This window comes from Chanos chanos, chromosome 8, assembly GCF_902362185.1.
Source record: "Chanos chanos chromosome 8, fChaCha1.1, whole genome shotgun sequence".
In the NCBI taxonomy this organism is placed as follows: domain Eukaryota; kingdom Metazoa; phylum Chordata; class Actinopteri; order Gonorynchiformes; family Chanidae; genus Chanos; species Chanos chanos.
This window is the reverse complement of record NC_044502.1, coordinates 16874922-16892738: the sequence shown is the minus strand read 5'-3', so window position 1 is coordinate 16892738 and position 17817 is coordinate 16874922. Positions and strand designations below refer to the sequence as shown.

General features: G+C 41.4%; 2 protein-coding genes across 2 annotated transcripts; both read right to left on the bottom strand.

Moving 5' to 3' along the window:
- Positions 1–337: 337 nt before the first annotated feature.
- Positions 338–4304, bottom strand: selenol (selenoprotein L). Its single transcript, XM_030781005.1, has 9 exons — positions 4127–4304; positions 3754–3832; positions 3546–3599; positions 3387–3432; positions 2999–3126; positions 2634–2748; positions 2118–2240; positions 1554–1691; positions 338–1235 (listed from the first exon to the last, which is right to left on the bottom strand). The coding sequence occupies exons 1-9, from the start codon at positions 4227–4229 to the stop codon at positions 1110–1112; spliced, it is 912 nt and encodes a 303-aa protein (XP_030636865.1). The 5' UTR covers positions 4230–4304; the 3' UTR covers positions 338–1109.
- Positions 4305–5600: 1296 nt separating this feature from the next.
- On the bottom strand, positions 5601–17746 carry ttc13 (tetratricopeptide repeat domain 13). Its single transcript, XM_030781553.1, has 23 exons — positions 17578–17746; positions 16762–16856; positions 16404–16479; positions 16188–16258; positions 15766–15831; positions 15467–15559; positions 14668–14784; positions 14192–14302; positions 13864–13946; positions 13575–13716; positions 12785–12959; positions 12414–12570; positions 11731–11861; positions 11472–11604; positions 11015–11107; positions 10546–10629; positions 10328–10412; positions 9909–10018; positions 8528–8663; positions 7824–7903; positions 7389–7467; positions 7068–7147; positions 5601–6898 (listed from the first exon to the last, which is right to left on the bottom strand). The coding sequence occupies exons 1-23, from the start codon at positions 17744–17746 to the stop codon at positions 6784–6786; spliced, it is 2481 nt and encodes an 826-aa protein (XP_030637413.1). The 3' UTR covers positions 5601–6783.
- Positions 17747–17817: the final 71 nt, after the last annotated feature.

Here is a 17817-nt window from a genome sequence, read left to right as displayed (position 1 = left end):
ATTTGAGTCTATGAAAATGCAGCTATTTACTGGTCTTAAAAGTATACATATTTTTGTTGAGAGAAGACTGAAAAAGCTGTTATTTGTGATCTTTGCTAAAGACTTCTGTATATAAAAGAAAAATCAAGCAAACGCACACGCAAATCTCAGGCCAAGTGATTGTGACTGAAGAAAAAGGTTCACGGAGGAATTCGTTTTCTAGTCGTATTGCTGTTAGCAACGAGTCGCGTCTGAATGACTTTTTTTTTAAATGCACGGGAATTTGTATATTTGCAGCTGTAACAACCTTGGCACGGCAGGTTGTTACAGCTTGGAAGTGGAGACCGTATTGTCAATGCCAGATTAAACAGAAGTAATTTATTAGTTAAAGATTGCAAGGCTACAATGGTATGATGCAAAATATTATATGAATTATATCACATCATTTGTGTTTCATGTATGTGTACACTGTATATAGTTAACAAGTTTCGTTGATTCATAAACTACAGTAACTCTGTGTGTCTATGTGTACATAAGAGATTTCTGCCAACTTCACAGAGAAGAAGAAAGTTCCAGAAGGTTGTGGGTTCACATCAGACAGGACTCATCATAAGGCTATGAGTTTGAATCCTACCATCATTTGCACAACCCGCGGGAGATCTTCCTCTGTGAAGCCAGCATAGTAGAGCTGGGTCAAATATCCATCTACAGGAAAAGAATAATCACAGGCCTCGTCCTTTGACCCCTCACCTGGACCCTGCTTAAAAGTATGCCCTAGTCAAAGACATGCTGAAGTATGTAGTCTACTATACAAGAGTTAAGAGGTTGGGTCATAATGCCATAGAAAGAAACGATTCACTGATTACGCATTGTTTTGCAATTGTGTTTTTTACCTTTAAATAGCTCTACAGGTGTAGATTTGGGGCATATCACTAATTTCTGAGTTTTAGTATGCTAATGATTATCATCTCTATGGAAATTTATAAGGCACAGATTTGGTCAGTTCAGGCCTTTTCATGAAGATAAAGAATGGGGGTCAGTAAGTGTATTGGAACGAATCCTCTCATTTCTATATTCCTTTAAAATACATATTTGACCCAGCGTTGCCTGCTGTCTTTTGTGGTGTAGTTTTACAGGTTAGAGGAGAGGGAAATGGCTGCTGCTATCTCTTTAGCTGTTGGTCTGTCTAAAGGATTTTTACATGGATGAGCGAAGATCACTTTTCCTCTCTCATCAACGACAAAGTTACCGCCCATCTGAAACAAAAAGAAACATGAGATTTTTTTTTTAATACTGGAAACTATTTTTCCTTTAAGTCAGTACAGCCTTTGAATAGCTGAAATATTTGCAAACTCTAAATTCCAGACATTTTACATTCTGGAGGATTATTCATTTTCAGTTAATGGTTAATGAAATACTGAGCCACAAAATGACCAATGTCGAGGTAAAACCACAGAATTCTTGGTTTATGAAGTCACTGTCTTTCATACAAACAGTTTTGGGAGTTTGGGATTGAAATATAAACTGACAGTGCAAATTCTACATCCACATTTTATCGTGCTTGTCAAGATTACCTGAAACACATTGTCGATAAACTGTGAAGGAACATCGGGGAATTCTCGGTTCGCCACGGGGTACTCAGAGTACCGAAGCAGAGAGTCAAACTTGGCGACTTTGGCGAAAGACGATCCCAAACCAAATGCTCTGTATATCTACGAAGCCCAAAAAAACAACACAAACGTTAAAATGAGACTTTTATGAATGGCTTTCCAACAAAGTCACCCATCTAAAAGTGCTACGGCAGCAAGTAGACAGTCAAATAGGAACATTCACTGATGCTACTATCATGTGACAAAGCATAAGTCAACAACAAAAAATCTCTAAGAAAACCTTTATGTTTATTTATCCTTTATTTCACCAGCTGATCACCACTGAAACAAAATAATCTTTTCAATTCAGACCAAATCCTTAGCGAATATGTATATTTATAGAGATTCACTGAGAGAAACAGTGCATCTCATTTTGGCCAAGTTATTAAAAAAAAAAAAAAGAAGGCGCCAAGGACTAATGTTTCAGCCTACTCAGCATCCCAGACTCTGTGTGCGTGTGTGTGTGTGTGTTTGTTTAAGCCCTTTTACCTTTCTCTCGGTGTCGTGCAGCATGTGAAAGTCGTAGCTGGTCTGAGAGAGCCAAAACCGAGCTCCATCCAAAGATCCGTACGAGACCACCACCACTCTGACTGACTGAGCTTCTAGAAGATTCTGAGGGGCAAAGAGATTTCGTTTATTTGTCTGGTTTAACTTACTGAATCTCTAAGAGAATGGTTTATTTAACATTAGCTGCATCGATTACTTTCTATAGCAGAAAAGCAATGTTTTATTGTGCCAACAGAAAAAAAAAATATGTGAAGGGTACCCTGCTGGCTCTTAGAAGGGAGACCTTTTCACCTCTGTGTAGATTTGTTTTCACTTTATTTTCTACGTTAGCTTTTCACTATATTATGCTTTATCAGACATCAGCCGTAAAAATCTTAGATAAGGTTACTGTGCAGTTAAAAGGTGGGGTTGGTTTTATTTCCAGAGAACAACAATTAAGGCTTAAGGGCTTTAAGTCCAAGAAAGAAACAGAGGTCATTTCTCCTTCTGAATTTTCACCTTGTTCTCCTTCAGCTCTGACAAGTGGTCTCGTCATGGTAGTCAAGCAAAATGTCGGAGCAGGACTAACAACAGCTTCTCCCCTTTTCCAAAATATTGACCCAAAAAGACCTGCCTGCAAAATAGTATAAAAATCACCACAGAAGAACCACACACACACACACAAACACACAACCAGACACAGTCATGTCTTGTAATGAACAAGAGAGAGTCTAGATCTCCAGAAATATAACCTGTCAATTATGCACCAGGACCATAGAATGTGAAAACTGTTTGCACTGTTGAAAACATGGACTTTGATTTTGTGTTTTGTAATGACCACAGCAGAACAGAAGGAGTTTTGATTGGCCCGTTCTGAGACTCACTCTCCCTTTTTGACGTCAACCAGCGGGATGTCTGGACTGAGGGTGTTTGCAGTGGGTGAGTTTGCGAGAATTTTGTCATTCATCTGCAGCTGTGTGTCCAATCGGTTCAGAAAACCGTCCCAGTCCGTCTGAAACACAGATCCAAAAATCATCAAGAATTGAAACCAGAACCAATCACTAAGGACACAGACCCAGTCTGTCTGAAACAGATCCAAAAATCATCAGAAGTACCAAAACCAAAATCAATCATTACGAACACAGACCTGATTAAACAGACACTATTCTACATCCTCATATCTCAAAGCTCACAGGCCTGAACCATTTTAAATATTAATTTTAATACGTATTTGGTGAATTATAGTAACAGAAGACACAAGGCAACACAGACCTCCAACTGCAAAAAATCTTCAACGAGGTCCCTGACCTCCCCATGGCTACAGGAGGGAGGGAGAGAAAAAAAGAGAGATCAGAGAGAGAAAAACCTTAATCACCAAAGTAAACAAACTTTGTCCTAAAACTAAATATTTATCTATTTAAGTACACTTACTGATAGTAATTCTTCCATATTTCCTCAGCTTCACTCCTTTTCTTAACAGACAAACTGAAAAGGGGAGACAGTTATGCATGCTATAAAAAATAAAAATAAGATAAAAGTTCTGGGATTGAATGCATTATCATAGTACTTTGTACAAACACCCGTTGATACTCTGATACAGACCTGTGCCATTCATTTAAACGGACAGTTAACTACTCACCTGTTGTAGAAACCTGCTCCCGCTGCGATTATCCCAAACAGCACATTAAGTTTGCTGGCCACGGCATCTTGAGAGTCGTCTGTGACCAGTGTCATAAAGCCACAGAGCAGACAGGTTGGTTAAGTTCGACAGGTTAATGTACTGACATCCTCAACTAAATATAAATGTGCTAATTAGCTATTTTTGCCACGCTGGTACACACAAGTTAGGTAAGACAGTGTTCACCTAACGAAGTTTCCAAGTCGGAAACAAATCTGTATCCTTAGATGAGTAACCAGCCTAGAGTTCACTTAGTTACCTACCTGTCTAGAGCTACCTTAATTCGCTTACAGCAGGAAGCTAAACTGAAGCGAACTGTAAACACAAACACTACCTTGTGTGATCCCTTGTTCTGCAATTTCTAGCAAACTCCTTCCAGTCGAGATGAAATCTCTTAGTGCGCTGATTAGCACACTTTCAGACACCGAACTTGTCATTTCAGATTTGCGAAGAGGACGCCATACATTGGCCTACACCATAAACACGCAGGAGCTCACCCCTATTAAACTGTATCTGACAAACGTCTCGATCAGATCACGTGGCCTCGTGGCGCGTCATCTAGTGGTTAAAAGAAGTATTAAATTTTCCTCTTTGACTTGGTTGCCTCGTCTGCATCGTGTGCTGGAAACAGTTTGTTGCGATTTACCATCTTAAATAGGGTGACCATACGTCCTCTTTTTCCCGGACATGTCCTCTTTTTTGGATTTAAAACATGCGCCCGACCGGGATTTCTAAATCGCCAGAAATTTCCGGGATGTGGCTTTTGCTTTCCACAGTAGCCATTCATTGTGTGTGTATTTGCATTGTTTTGACCTATTTTTTAGGTCCTCGCACGCCACCAATGTACGGTCATGCACTCTATCATGCCATAAACATTGGTTAAACTGCATCTCATTCATTATCGTTAACACCGCAGCAACAGCCAAGAGATCTTAAGAAAGCGGCAACGCCACCCAAATCTTGAACGGAAAGAAAAAAGATCATCTTGCCACTGTTATTATGCTAGCAGTTATTTGTCTTATTAAAGACTAGCCGGCTATGTATTGCAGCAGTTACGTACAGATACAGTTTCACATTGCATTGTCAAGCATCAGCCTTACATGCACAACGACATGAACCAAAAGTGACATACACTTAGGCCTACATTTCCCAGTAAGTTAGGAGAGGGTAGGCACCCCCCCTCCTCTTTTTTTTTGAAAACCAAAATATTGTCACCTTCATGTTAAATGTTTTACATACTATAATGTAGAAAATTAAATATTACTGAAAAACATTATGCTGTCAACACCGAAAAACACAGTATGGATGTTCTGGACTGTCTTCGTGAGGCGTTCTTTATCAACCACTTTATAAAGAGTTGATAGGCGCTAGATCAATTCTGGAGAACAGAAGAGGAAGGAAATGCGTTGATATGCAAAATAAATAAATAACTAAATTCTAGTGTGTCCGTTACGACTTTATTTATCCGGTTATGTTTCATGAGTATTGGCGCGTTTGCGCACCTGACTGACGCCATTCTCCTAAAGAGATCACAGGCGACTGTTGACGTCTGCTTTATCGGACTTCGGACTGTTTTTCACCTTGCGAACCTCTCGGCCGCACGTCGGGCTGTCAATCAAGAGCACTCCCATACAATGTACCAAAGTGCACATCCGCGTGGCTCCCCAAGACTGCGTTTAAAAACATTCAATACAGTACTGCTTAATCCCGGATTTATCTAAATTTAGGAAATTACTGCCCACACACACGCATACACGCACACACACAGGCAAACGCACAAAACTGAAATTGAGTTCCGCGTTTTATTTTTAAGACTCACAGATTTTCATCCTTCAAGTTTAAAACTTTGAGATTTGTATAAAATTCCCCTTCTTTACCTCCTGAAAAAGGCATATTACTCACTGCTCTTTAAAAACTCACTCAATGCAGGAATGAAAAAAACAAATAATTTCTCCTCATACGTGACTGTCAGCTGAGAAAAAACTTAAACGGAATTCAAAAACAGTTCCTCCAAAAGGATTTTGGTAAGAAAACATTGAATGTTCTGAGTTTCACCTCAAATGTGAGAAAAACAATGAAAAATAAAACATTCATTTGACGCATATGTTGCTCTTTCAAGCCACAGTACAGTGAGAAGTTAACAACTGAAATCAACACAACTGAATTTCACATTTTCAGGCCATTCAGTAGCAGCCATTATAAAAATCAGATCGGCAGTCCTTAAACAACTTCTGAACATAAATCTATCAGTTAACTGAATCATTCAGACTTAGTGAGATGGGGAAAAAATAAAAACTAAAACAAAATTAATACATTTCAAGAAATCAAAACAGTGCTCACTTCATGCCTGTTTGTTCTTATAACAAAATGACAAAAAGTGATCAATTAAAGACAACATTATTGGTGTAATTTCTTTCCAAACATTTTTGTGAAGACTTTAAAGAGTTTTTTTTTTCAAGTATTAAGAATGGAACTTAACAACCCTGAAGGATTTTATTCTTGATATCCCAAAGTTTACCACATCTGCTGCCAGTCTACAGTCCCCTGCTTCACTGTCTCTGCTTAAACGAGCAAGAATACAGACTAAAAAACAAAACAAAAAAACCCCAGCTCTGGATCCCTGTTACATGTCTGTACTGATTTAGTTCCAGAAGTAGTCACTTGTTCTTGTTTTAGGAGGAGATTCAGAAACGGCCAGAAGAATCAATAGAACTGTCCAAATACATAAAATGTCTGATTCTAATCCAATCCCTAGTGGTATTTTGGAAATGGAAAAGAAAAATCATGTGAGTTCACTTGTTGAAGAGATGCTCTATAGCCAAGTAAAGTAAAATATCCTTGTTAAAAGAGATCAGTAAAGAAATCCTGTTTCTAAAAGTTGCGAGTCAAAGAGAGGGGTGAGACAGGTGACTGTGAGTAGAGATGGTAAAACCAGAGAAACATCCTTTTTGTTCTTTTGGAGAGCACCGATCAGGACCCGTTCAGAACCCATTAGGACTTCATGGGACAATGTGAGGAGGTGTCTGTGTTCAGAACCTCGATCATGGTTCTGGTTGTGGGAAATGTTTCTGCTACAGACGGAAGACTCTGGTACCAGCCTGGTAGGCTAGGGAGAGAGAGCGAGAGAGTGAGAGTGCGAATGAGAGAGAGAGCGGGAGAGGGAGAGAGAGAGAGAAGTAATTAAGTAGTGCTTCTCTGATTTAAAGGCAGTTGTGTGTGTGTGTTTATTTTAACATTTAACTTTTATGAGTACTGTAATATTCTAATTGTCTCACCTCTTGAAGTTCATCCAGTTCTTGGCTGTCTTACTGAAGCGATCAGGACTTGAGGTTGTCATGGCTTCAAAATCAACCAGCTGTAAGACAGACAGTCACACACACCTAAGCACTGAACACAAAGATCAGGACCAGTCAGTCACACTGGCTTCCACTACACCTAAACTGGGACTGATACAGAAACAGCACTAGATCAGCGCATAAGGGTTTGAAATGGGGGCTGCTCAAATCCCTTATACTGAGCTGACACAGCGACACATTAGTGATAGTCCAGTGCAGTGTTTTACAGTTAAAGTGTATGGTGAGAGAGGGACTGATTACCTTCCCTGGCGGGATTTTACCCATAACCTCTTTACCACTGGCCATCACTGCGCCCATGACGACAGAGTAAGCCACAACACTGCAGAGACAGAGACAACGCAGTCAGTTTATACTGATACATACACATACAAGCATACATACAGACATAGCATATATATAGCTTGTATATACATATACATACATAGATATGTCCAATATATTTTTACATATAGCATTCAGAAGTATTTTACAACATGTAATTAGAGCGAGTATGGTGAAAACCAGACCATAAAAGTTTTTAATGGTCTTTTTTACTAATTATTATTCCAGAATGCACCCTGATACTTCTGTTTATCTGTATGTTACATACAGTTTTGGTGATTGCCAGTGAGGGTAATAATGCTAACTAAGGTGACAGCCTCAAAATAAACAACAAATAATATAAAGGGAGTGTACCTGGACCCTCTAGAGAGGGGCATGAGGTTACAGAAGTAGTAGACCAGAGACAGGATTAAATTACACACTGTGTCTGCATCCTGTGGAACAAGACAACAGTAAGTAACAACAACCAGCAAAACAAACAAACAAAAACCACCACCAACAACAACAGCAGGCTGATATCTGGTATGGAATATCAGGGATTGGTAATCTTTGCTCACTGGGGTTTGGAGAAGATTATTTAATCCAGTGCAAAAGGGACTTGGCTGAGGACTCTCAAATAATTCTTACTTGAAAAATCAATATTTCAAATAAACAAATCCAATTGTTTTCTGAATTAGATGGAGACAGAGTAGAACCCTGCCCTCTAAATCTAAACCTAAATGGAGAAATCTAGAAATGATTTGCATGGTTCTTCTGTAAAGGGGTCAGAGGTGAACGTATGAGGTGACACAGCCTCAGGTCAACACCTTCTGAAACGGCATCTTCACACCCGCCTAACTACCTTACAGCAGCCACTCAACAGGTCAGCCTGCTCAGAACACACACACACACACACACAGTATCGATCATGTGTCTACACACATACCTCAGATTCTAGAACAGCAGCCACAGCAACAACAACAGAGAAGAGAGAGAGAGCGAGAGAGAGAGCGAGAGAGAGAGGGAGAGCATGACAAAGATAGAGAGAAAAAAAAAAAGAAGTGGAAGTGAAAACCTACTCCCAGTTCAGATGAGAGCATTAGGGCTTTCCCCTTGACAGTCAGGTCTTTGTAAAGAGCTTCTATCTCTGACTGGTACTGCTGAGTGCGCTCTTCTGTCGTCTGTGTCTCCACGGAAAACAGCATGTTACCCACTCTGAGAAAACACACACACACACACACATAGAAAAATGAACAATGACCTGCATTCAGCCATATAGGTCTAGACATCTCCGCTTATTTCCCAAAATGTATCACACACACACGCACACACACACGCACGCACACGCACACACACACACACACACACACACACACTTGTCTTGTTCGCATAAATCCAGAGGTTGGTTTGTTAGCCAGAGAGGGGTCATGGTGGCTCCTGTCTCAGGTTTCAGGTCAGTTTTTCCTCTGTCTCAGGGAGTTTTAGACCCAGGACTCTGTAATGTCCCGTCTCAGGTCTCATTTGGGCCCAAAACCTCAGACAGTTTTTCCTCTGTCACAGGGAGTTTAGGACCCAGGACTCTGTGATGCTGCTTTGTGACAGTGTCTCCTGTTGAGAGGAGTGTCTCACGCATAAAGCTTTTGTGATTTTGAATGTCATTACGTGATGGAGTGAACGCCCAGCAAGTCAAAGCCGTCTCTCCGGACTGACGCCTGACGTCAGCTATGAACAGGCAGAAATTTTCCCTGCCCTTAAGGCAGGACTTTTTTGATGTCAGCTTCACACAAGAGGAGAGTTTCTGTGTGTGTGTTGCATTTGGCGTTTAGCCTGCTTTTAGGTAAGCGGTGTAATATTTCCATTCTGCGTATAATATTTCACCTAATGGGCTGACCTGTCACACACCTCAAGCAGGAATTCACAGTCAATATTAGTCTAAAACAATGCCATGTGTTCAAAGAGATTACTATGTCATAAACAAGTTCTCATGTCTTTCAAAACCCGAGCACTTGGGTGTTCCTCCATCATTCTGCTGACGTCTGTGTTCCAGTTATTAACAGTATAATATTACACAAATATTACAAATACTAATTACAAAAAGCTAAACTTTGCTGACCTTTGTTGTTTGTTGACATGTCTGCATACGGTTCTAAGCGCTGGGTGTGTGATGACGTGTATGTGTGTGTGTGTGTGTGTGTGTGGGGATGTGCGTTTGTTTTACTACATTTGTGAGACTGATTTGTCCTCACAAGTATAGGAAAATGTGACTCAGGCTCAGGGTTGAGGATGTTTTGCAGGCTCCATCTTTCTAGCCCCTTTAAACAGGTCTGACAAGTTACTATATAGTCAATGTTAGAGTTAGATTAGTCAAGGTTGACTGATGAGATAAAAAAAAAAAAGATCTAAAATGTGTGTGTGTGTGTGTGTGTGTGTGTGTGTGTGTGTCTTTCAGTGAAACTCTACCTGTCTCCGGTGATAGTTATGGTGAAGCCATCGTATTCCTTCCCAGGATCCTTTAAGCTGGGCACTTTAGAGTTTACTGTGAAACCATCACGTGTTTTACTGTTGAACTGCTTCAGTGAGCCAAACACACACACACAGACACACACACACACACACACACAAACACACAAAACCAAAAACCTATTATGAGTGAGCTGACTACACTAAAATTAACAGCAGGCTGTTATTTGGTTCTAGTATTTATAGGCAGACAGACTGACGTTGACACATTTAGAAATTTTTTTCCAAGTGACTAAACTTTCAAACATTATAAACTTTGACCCATTGGTTCAGAGTTCTCCCAGCGACACACTCTACTCTGCTCCTCCATTAAGAGGAGTCAATCCTGCTCCCCTTCCACCTCAAAGCTTGTTCATTACCTTCATTATGGGGAGGAGGTCCTCCACTTTCTTCACATTGTCCAGCGCCTCCTTCACCTCCTGCACTCCTCTGGGGTTGTACGCCCTGAACCCCCCCCCCCCCCCCCCAAAAACAGCGAAATACTCCCTCAGTCAGCCAGTCAATCAAATCAAGCACACACTGTGTGTGATTTCACATGTCTGTGAAAATAAATAAAAAAAACAAATAAAAAGTGTACCCGTGGTAAACTAGTATTCTGTCTTTGACAAAGCTGAGGATGCTGTCAAAGTATTCCAGATATCTGATGTTGATGATCTGCCCCCTGTCAACACAAACAACAACAAATCATTTGCACCGTTAATGTGTGTTTGTGTGTGAGAAACTGAGAGAGGGAGTTTGTGTATGTGTTTCTGCATGTATGCATGCAAGTGAGGAATAGCATGTAGAGTGTGTGTATGTGTCTGCACTTGTGTGTATGTGTGTGTGTGTGTGTGTGTGTGAACGAGGAGTCGTATGTAAGAGTGTGAGTGAAGGGTGCACCTGTGGGGTGTGTGAGTGAGTGTAGGGTGCAGGCAGAGCATGTGTAAGGTACTTGATATGGTTAATATCAGTAATTGTCTTTATATTTGTCAGGAGTATGTGTGAGTGAGTGTGTGCATGATTTTAGGAGGCTGTGGAAAGTGTGTGTGTGTGTGTGTATAATGTACCTTATTAGGTTAATATGGTTGTTGAATCCTCTAGTTCGACTTCTGGCTGGCATCTGATCAAGCCACAGGACAGGCTGATCTGGATCTGCAATCCTACACACGCGCACACACACACACACACACACACACACGTGTTTAATCTGCACACCCTCATTCTCTCCCTCCACACCCTCCACTATTCTTTACAGACAATTAAACATTTACCATCACCATCATATGACAGATACTCCCAACAGAGTTCAGTCAGAAAACTGTTTCATTACAAATATATCACACAGTTTATTATGACTCCACCACAGAGAGGCAATCACTAAGACAGATAAAACATCAGAGAGAGAGGTCTCAGCCTCTCTCACTATCACTTCAACCAATACCAGAGGGTCCTCATGAGTGACATATCAACGGTCGGTCAACGACCAATTAGAGAACAGGACTAGTGGTGCTCAGCCACACCCACCTCCTCCATTTGACAGCTATATCAAACATGTCTCTCCACTGAAGCTGTCTGGTTTTGCCGTTCACGCGGACCTTTGAGTTTGTCCACGTCTTTTGTAAACCCTGCATGACCTCCAGTGTGGCCAGCCCCATGGCTGAGAGAGAGAGAGAGAGAGCGCAAATACAGACCATCAGATCCACAGACTGCAATAACAAATCTCTAATCCCTGACCAGAGATGTCATTGGCCATGCCCCGCTGGTGCGGTAGTTAGAGACTGACCTCTGTGTATTCGCAGGTTGGGCAGGAAGCCTGCTGTGTCATACTGCATCAAAGCACCCAGTACATCAGCCGTACAGATCAGCCTCTGCACGTCAGCACTGTAACTCTCATAGTTCTGCGGAAGAACATCCCTGGACCAACACAGAGAGAGAGAGAGCGAGAGAGAGAGAGAGAGAGAGAGAGAGAGAGAGAGAGGAGGTCAATGAAGATAAGAGCACAAAAGAATGAACAGGGAACTCATCAACCTCAGTACTGTCACACATACATGGAATATAAGCATATGGTGTGTCTCTGCTGGCCTTACTTAACCTTGGCACTGAACATCAAGCTCTCTGACCTCTGACAGACAGAGACAAACTGTAAATGGTTTTAGATGAGACTGTAAGCTAACTGAATAAATGGAAAAGAAAGACTACATGTGGTAAACAAAAGCAAAATGAGCCCTATTAAGACTGACAAAAAAATATTTTTTTTTCTATTGAACTGTCATTTTTAAAGACTTCTGGCCACTTGTAGTCAGCTGTAAAAAGTTTCACAGGTAAATCCACAGTGAGACTTCAAAGTCTTTGGATGCCACAAAAATGACTTAAAGTGACAAAATGTTTCAGCAGTGTTCCACAGGACTGCACATTCACACAGTAAGAGTGTGTGTGTGTGTGTGTGTCCGTGTGTTTGGAACTGACTTGATGTGAGGCTGCAGGCCTGGCTGTTCCTCGTAATCCTCAATGAGGAAGGGCAGATTCTTGGCCCAGTGGTTCTTAAAGTTCCCTGGAAGATCTTGATCCACATTATATTCTGCTACAGGTATGTCCAAGTGTGAGTGCAAATAACGCGAGTATTCTGTCAGAGGAGAGAGAGAGAGAGAGAGAGACAGACAGACAGACAGATTTATGGGAAAGAGTAACACAATGAGAGAGACCATGAACAAAGAGACAGACATGAGAGAAAAAGAGTGTGGGGGAAGAGAGAGAGAGAGAGAGAGATCGTATTTGAATAATCGTCCAATTACTCCTCATTAAAAGCGTACTTGCGTGCTGCGAGGTTGTCATCTCACCTCTGAGGTATTTAACTTTGAGGAATTCAGAGCTGGCCTTCTGGCCCAGGAGAGGGTCGTTAAGCATAACTTTAGTCTGGGCTTTAATTCCCTCGTAAAACTGCCCCATGGCCACGTGACTCAGGCCCTTCATGTACTGACACACTTCGTTATAGGGTTCCAGCTGGAGACATCGCTGCAAAACAACAACAAAAATAAAGTAAACAAATCAACAAACAGCAGGAAGCAAACAGCCACAGACAGATGAATGGGTTAGATTTGATTTCACTAGCCAACAATTCAATTCAAAAGACCCACAAAAAAGCTGATGTAAACAGAGAGAATTAAAGACGAACGGAAAGAGAGAAACAAACAAGTGAGTGAGTGCCAAAAACACAGATCCCTTCCTTTCACTCATTAGTGGCCTGAACCACAAACACACTGGCCCTCCTGTCTACCACACTACACAGACAAGATGACAATTATGGCTCTACGTGAACAGACCATTTCTGGATGAGCAAATCTGCATTCTTACATAGCCACACGCAAAGAGAATGAGCACAGTTTTAAACTACACACAACTGAGACTCAGGCTCACTAGCCAAATGACGTTATTCCACAGTATGACAGGGAGAGAGAGTAAGCGAGGACAGAAAGAGAGAGAGAGAGAATAACACCACAAAAACACACGCCCAAAACTATTTTTGCACATGTGTGTATGCACAGAAGTGTGTGTGTCTGTGTGTGTTTGTGTGTGTGTGTTAATCAGTACGAATTTGTGTATAAGAGTGTGTGTGTGTGTGTGTGTTACCTTAAAGTTTCCAATGGCCTCTTGCAGGTTTCCATGGTGGTAGAGCATCATTCCTCTGAGCTGCAGTGACTGGATGTGGTTTTGATTCAACATCAGGGCCTTCTGGAAGCTTTCCATCGCTGACTCAAAGTCTCCCAGCTCTCTGAATGCAAATGCACACACACAAACATGGAATGGATGGTTAAATTCACACACACGCACACGCACACACACACACACACACAAACAGAGCAGTGAGCACGTGTCACACAGTGAAAGGGTAATTGAATTCAGATGAGTTTGTTCTCACCTATAGGCCTGTCCCAGGCTTTTATATGCGTCTATAAAATCAGACTTCAATTTTAGGGCCTCTTTAAAAGTCTCAATGGCTTCCTGTGGAAAGAAACAGACACTTATCCTCAATACAATGTTAAAATCAAATGTGGAGCTGAATTATGAAAATGAGAGGGCAGAAAACACACATCTAGCAATTCTGATCCTAACTAACTAAAACTGGTTGGTTCGATAAAGATCCATCTTTATATATATACTTGTCTCCCGAGCTGGTTAAAACGTGAGCAGCATGTGTTGATAATTAGAGAGAAATGTGAGGCAGAAGTCCAGGGCTTATTCTGTACCTTGAGCATTCCTCTATGGAAGAAGGTAAGGCCTTTATAGAGCATGGCGATTGGCTGGTTCTTCTTCAGCTCCAGAGACTGCTGGAAGTCCTCCATCGCAGCGACATAGTCCTGTACACAGTCAACCAGTGCACACAAACAAACACCAGCAGATATCAGAAAGAGCACCGTTCTCCTTAGGGACACAAGTTGGCATGGGTGTAATGCTGCTCGTTCAATGTTTCTGAATGCCGGGAATTTCCATTAGAATTTCTCTCTTTTCTCCTATCTTTCATTCACTTCAGTATTTAGGTTTTTCTCTGTGTTTCAGTAGAGTCTGTGATTAAGCTACAGGCAAGTGAAACTTCTCACAGCATCTGCTGTTTCGGTCACAAACTCATCATAGTGAGATGGACTGGTTGCTCAGATTTCATGACAACAGGCACAGCATAACAGAGAAGAGTGACTGTCTGAGGAAGAGGAGGGTGACCTATGACCTCTGAGATGAAGAGAAGCGTCCCTCTGTGTCTGTAGAGGCGGGCAGAAGGCTGGAGCTGAATGGCTTTGGAAAGGTCCGTCAAAGCTTCACTGATTCGACCCAACGGGGACAGAATCTACGGGAAACAAATGGAACGGGACGGAAGCGATGTCATAAAGAGTCAACGGAATCTTGACACAGTAGCCAGTGGAATGTTCAGAATCATTAGAATTGATGGAATCCTCTGCTGCCAATGCAGTGGATGCTTAATCAGAATCTTTAGAATGCTATAAGCACATTTATGGACGTATAAAAAACATTTTCTGAAATCTGAAACTTTCAGTAGGAAATGTAATGCATATTGAAGAAAATCAACCTTCTGATTATGCTGATACATTAACTTTAAACATTAAACATTAGGTCCCTACAGGCCACAGGTTTTCACTCTACAAAACTAACATACATAATCTAGGGCTTGGTAACCAGCTCCGAAGTTGGATTAGGTGTGTTAATTCATAGCTAACTATTCAATGACCCTTAGGTGTCCTTAGAGTTGAGAAAAAACGCTGTACACCTACTTAAAAAACTAGGCCTGAAAATCACTCAGCTATGCAATGTTTTCAGGATAAAGGAACAGCTTCTTCTTTGTTTGGGTCACAAAGAGAGTCGGCAGTTAATGGAGGTGCTCTGTCACAAACTACATCATCTCCTGTATCATGGCTTCCCCAGACAAACCAGAACTTTCTTTGCATAAGAAACCCATAATTAGAGGAGGCAAATGCCCAAACGAGGTCACGGGAGTGACATCACGTCCTCACCTCTGCCCTCTGCTCATACACTTCAGGACGATTTGGTTCCAACGCTATAACCCTACTCAGCTCATACAGAGCCAAGTCAGCGTTCTTTATGTCCTACAGAGAGAGAGAGAGAGAATGTGAATGTAGACTACTGCAGACCATCATCATCCTCACTGAGAGAGAGGACTTCATCACACCAGTCACGCATAAGCCTCATTAATCAGGTGTCACAGTAATGAAATTCCCCCCAGGCAAAACTGCTTTCCTCAGCTCTCTTCTATTCAGGCCAGGAGAGACAGTGTTGTGCCAAATGATGTTACCTGCAAACTTTTCTTCCCATAGGCTATGCCTCTACCGTAGATAGCACTGATGAGCTCAGGGTCCCCCTGGTTAACAGAACACACATTCTCTTCACAAAGGTTCTGAACATAAGCATTAATCAGTTTAGTTTCAGTCCAGTTACTTCAGGGAATGAAATAAAGTTCAGTCCAGAAACAGTGCATCAGCTGCAATTTTACACGTTTTTTCCTGAATGGACAAAACTGAAAAAGAATTCTTCTGCCAAGTTCTAGTCCTTAACTACAACAATCTTTTCCATTTTTCAAAACAAAAACCGACCCAACAGATGTCTGTTTTTTTCCTGATAAGAGATATATGATTTTATTATTATGCCACTGTTGTGTTCAGCGTACAACTATGCAAATGTGTAGTGAATATGCAAATTCAGTAGTGATCAGCTGACCTGTAGTAAGAGGGAGAAATGTTTGATGGCTTCATCATACAGCCCATTCCCAATAAGAACATAGCCTATGGCTGTGACAAAACAAAAGAAACACCTGTCAGATAACCATGGCAACAGTCTTAGAGAGAGAGAGAGAGAGAGAGAGAGAGAGAGAGAGAGAGGGAGAGAGAGAGAGAGAGAGAGAGAGAGAGATCCATAAATATCAACACGACATACCAAGTTCTTCGTTGGTGTTGCTGTTGTCTACAGCAAAAGGAAATCTCTTCTGCTCAACAAACAACTTTGCCTGGTTCTACCATAGAGGAACAGAGCAAATAACAAAACAGAAAAAAAAACTGTTATATGAAAATTCTGCATGAAAACATTGGCATCCCTTTAGGGGAATTAAAGAGACAAGTTTTAAAGAACTTTAGCCAACAAACCCATTAATGGCAAATGGAAGAGAGATTAAGAGTATTCTCATGGGGCAGTTCTGCCTGTATCAGGGCATGTTGACTTAAAATTACTCAGATAACTGCACCGTGTTCGTTTGGTGAATCTTGCTGTCAACACAGAAAAACCTGAAGGGTCTCACCAGAATTTTCTCCGCATTGAGGGAGAAGACTGACTCACAAGGCGGGTTTGACCCTTCTTCACACTCTGGGTCTTCTAACTGAAGGATAGAGGACTCTGTAGAAACACAGACAATATTCACAAAACAAAGTAAGAACTACCCCAAAGGCAACTACACTGCACATAACACTGCCTATCTAGACTGCCAGTAAACTGACTTAATTTTGCAACATGTGTAAATTGTTCCGTTCACTGGGTCACAGAGGAAGTAGAGTGAAACTATGTGTCTTGTGACAAACCTTACGAGAATGCACAGGAATACGCTCATATAACGTGTTTGAAGTTCGTTCGTACCAGTTTTTAGCTTGAAAATGTACAATAGGTTAATAATCACATTGATCTAGGTCTGGATATTGACAGTATGTCTAATTACACGACTGTGCACCAATAGGGGACCTGCCAACGATTAGGTATCTGCGTAGCTGAAAGTTTGAATGAGGATTGTAGTCGGGTTAAGCATGCGTCTTAAATGAGCATCTTAAAATCGCATCGCTTATGAAGCAAATGAACACTAACAAACACCATTCAGATTAAACTAAACTGAAAGAGAAGAGTGCCACACGGAGATAGGCTATCTGTTGTACATGTAAGCTTTCAGAGTTGCAAAAGCAAAGAACAACGAAACGTTTCAGTCTCCAGAGCGAATTTGACTTTCCCTCTATACGGCATACACCTTTGCCTTGTGGAGGCGGAAGAGTGTGTGAGACACCGATTTCTCGTTATCAGGTACTTCACTGATACGTGGCGCAAAGAAACCTGTGTGTAAAATCCCATTTACCACAGTCGGCGGCGTAGTCCTCCCATTCAGAGGGCGAGCTACATCCATGTTTGTGAAGTTCGCTGTTAAAGAAAGTGAGTGTCGAGAAATATTCAGTAGAAATTATTGCTCGTGACAAGTATAGCAACGAGAGCGCTACCACAACAACACTCCTGCCTGCAGGTGCCATATTGTGTCGAATGAGCAGGTGAGAAGCACTTAGAACTGTGGTAAATGTAGTTCTCTGAAACGCAGTGGACG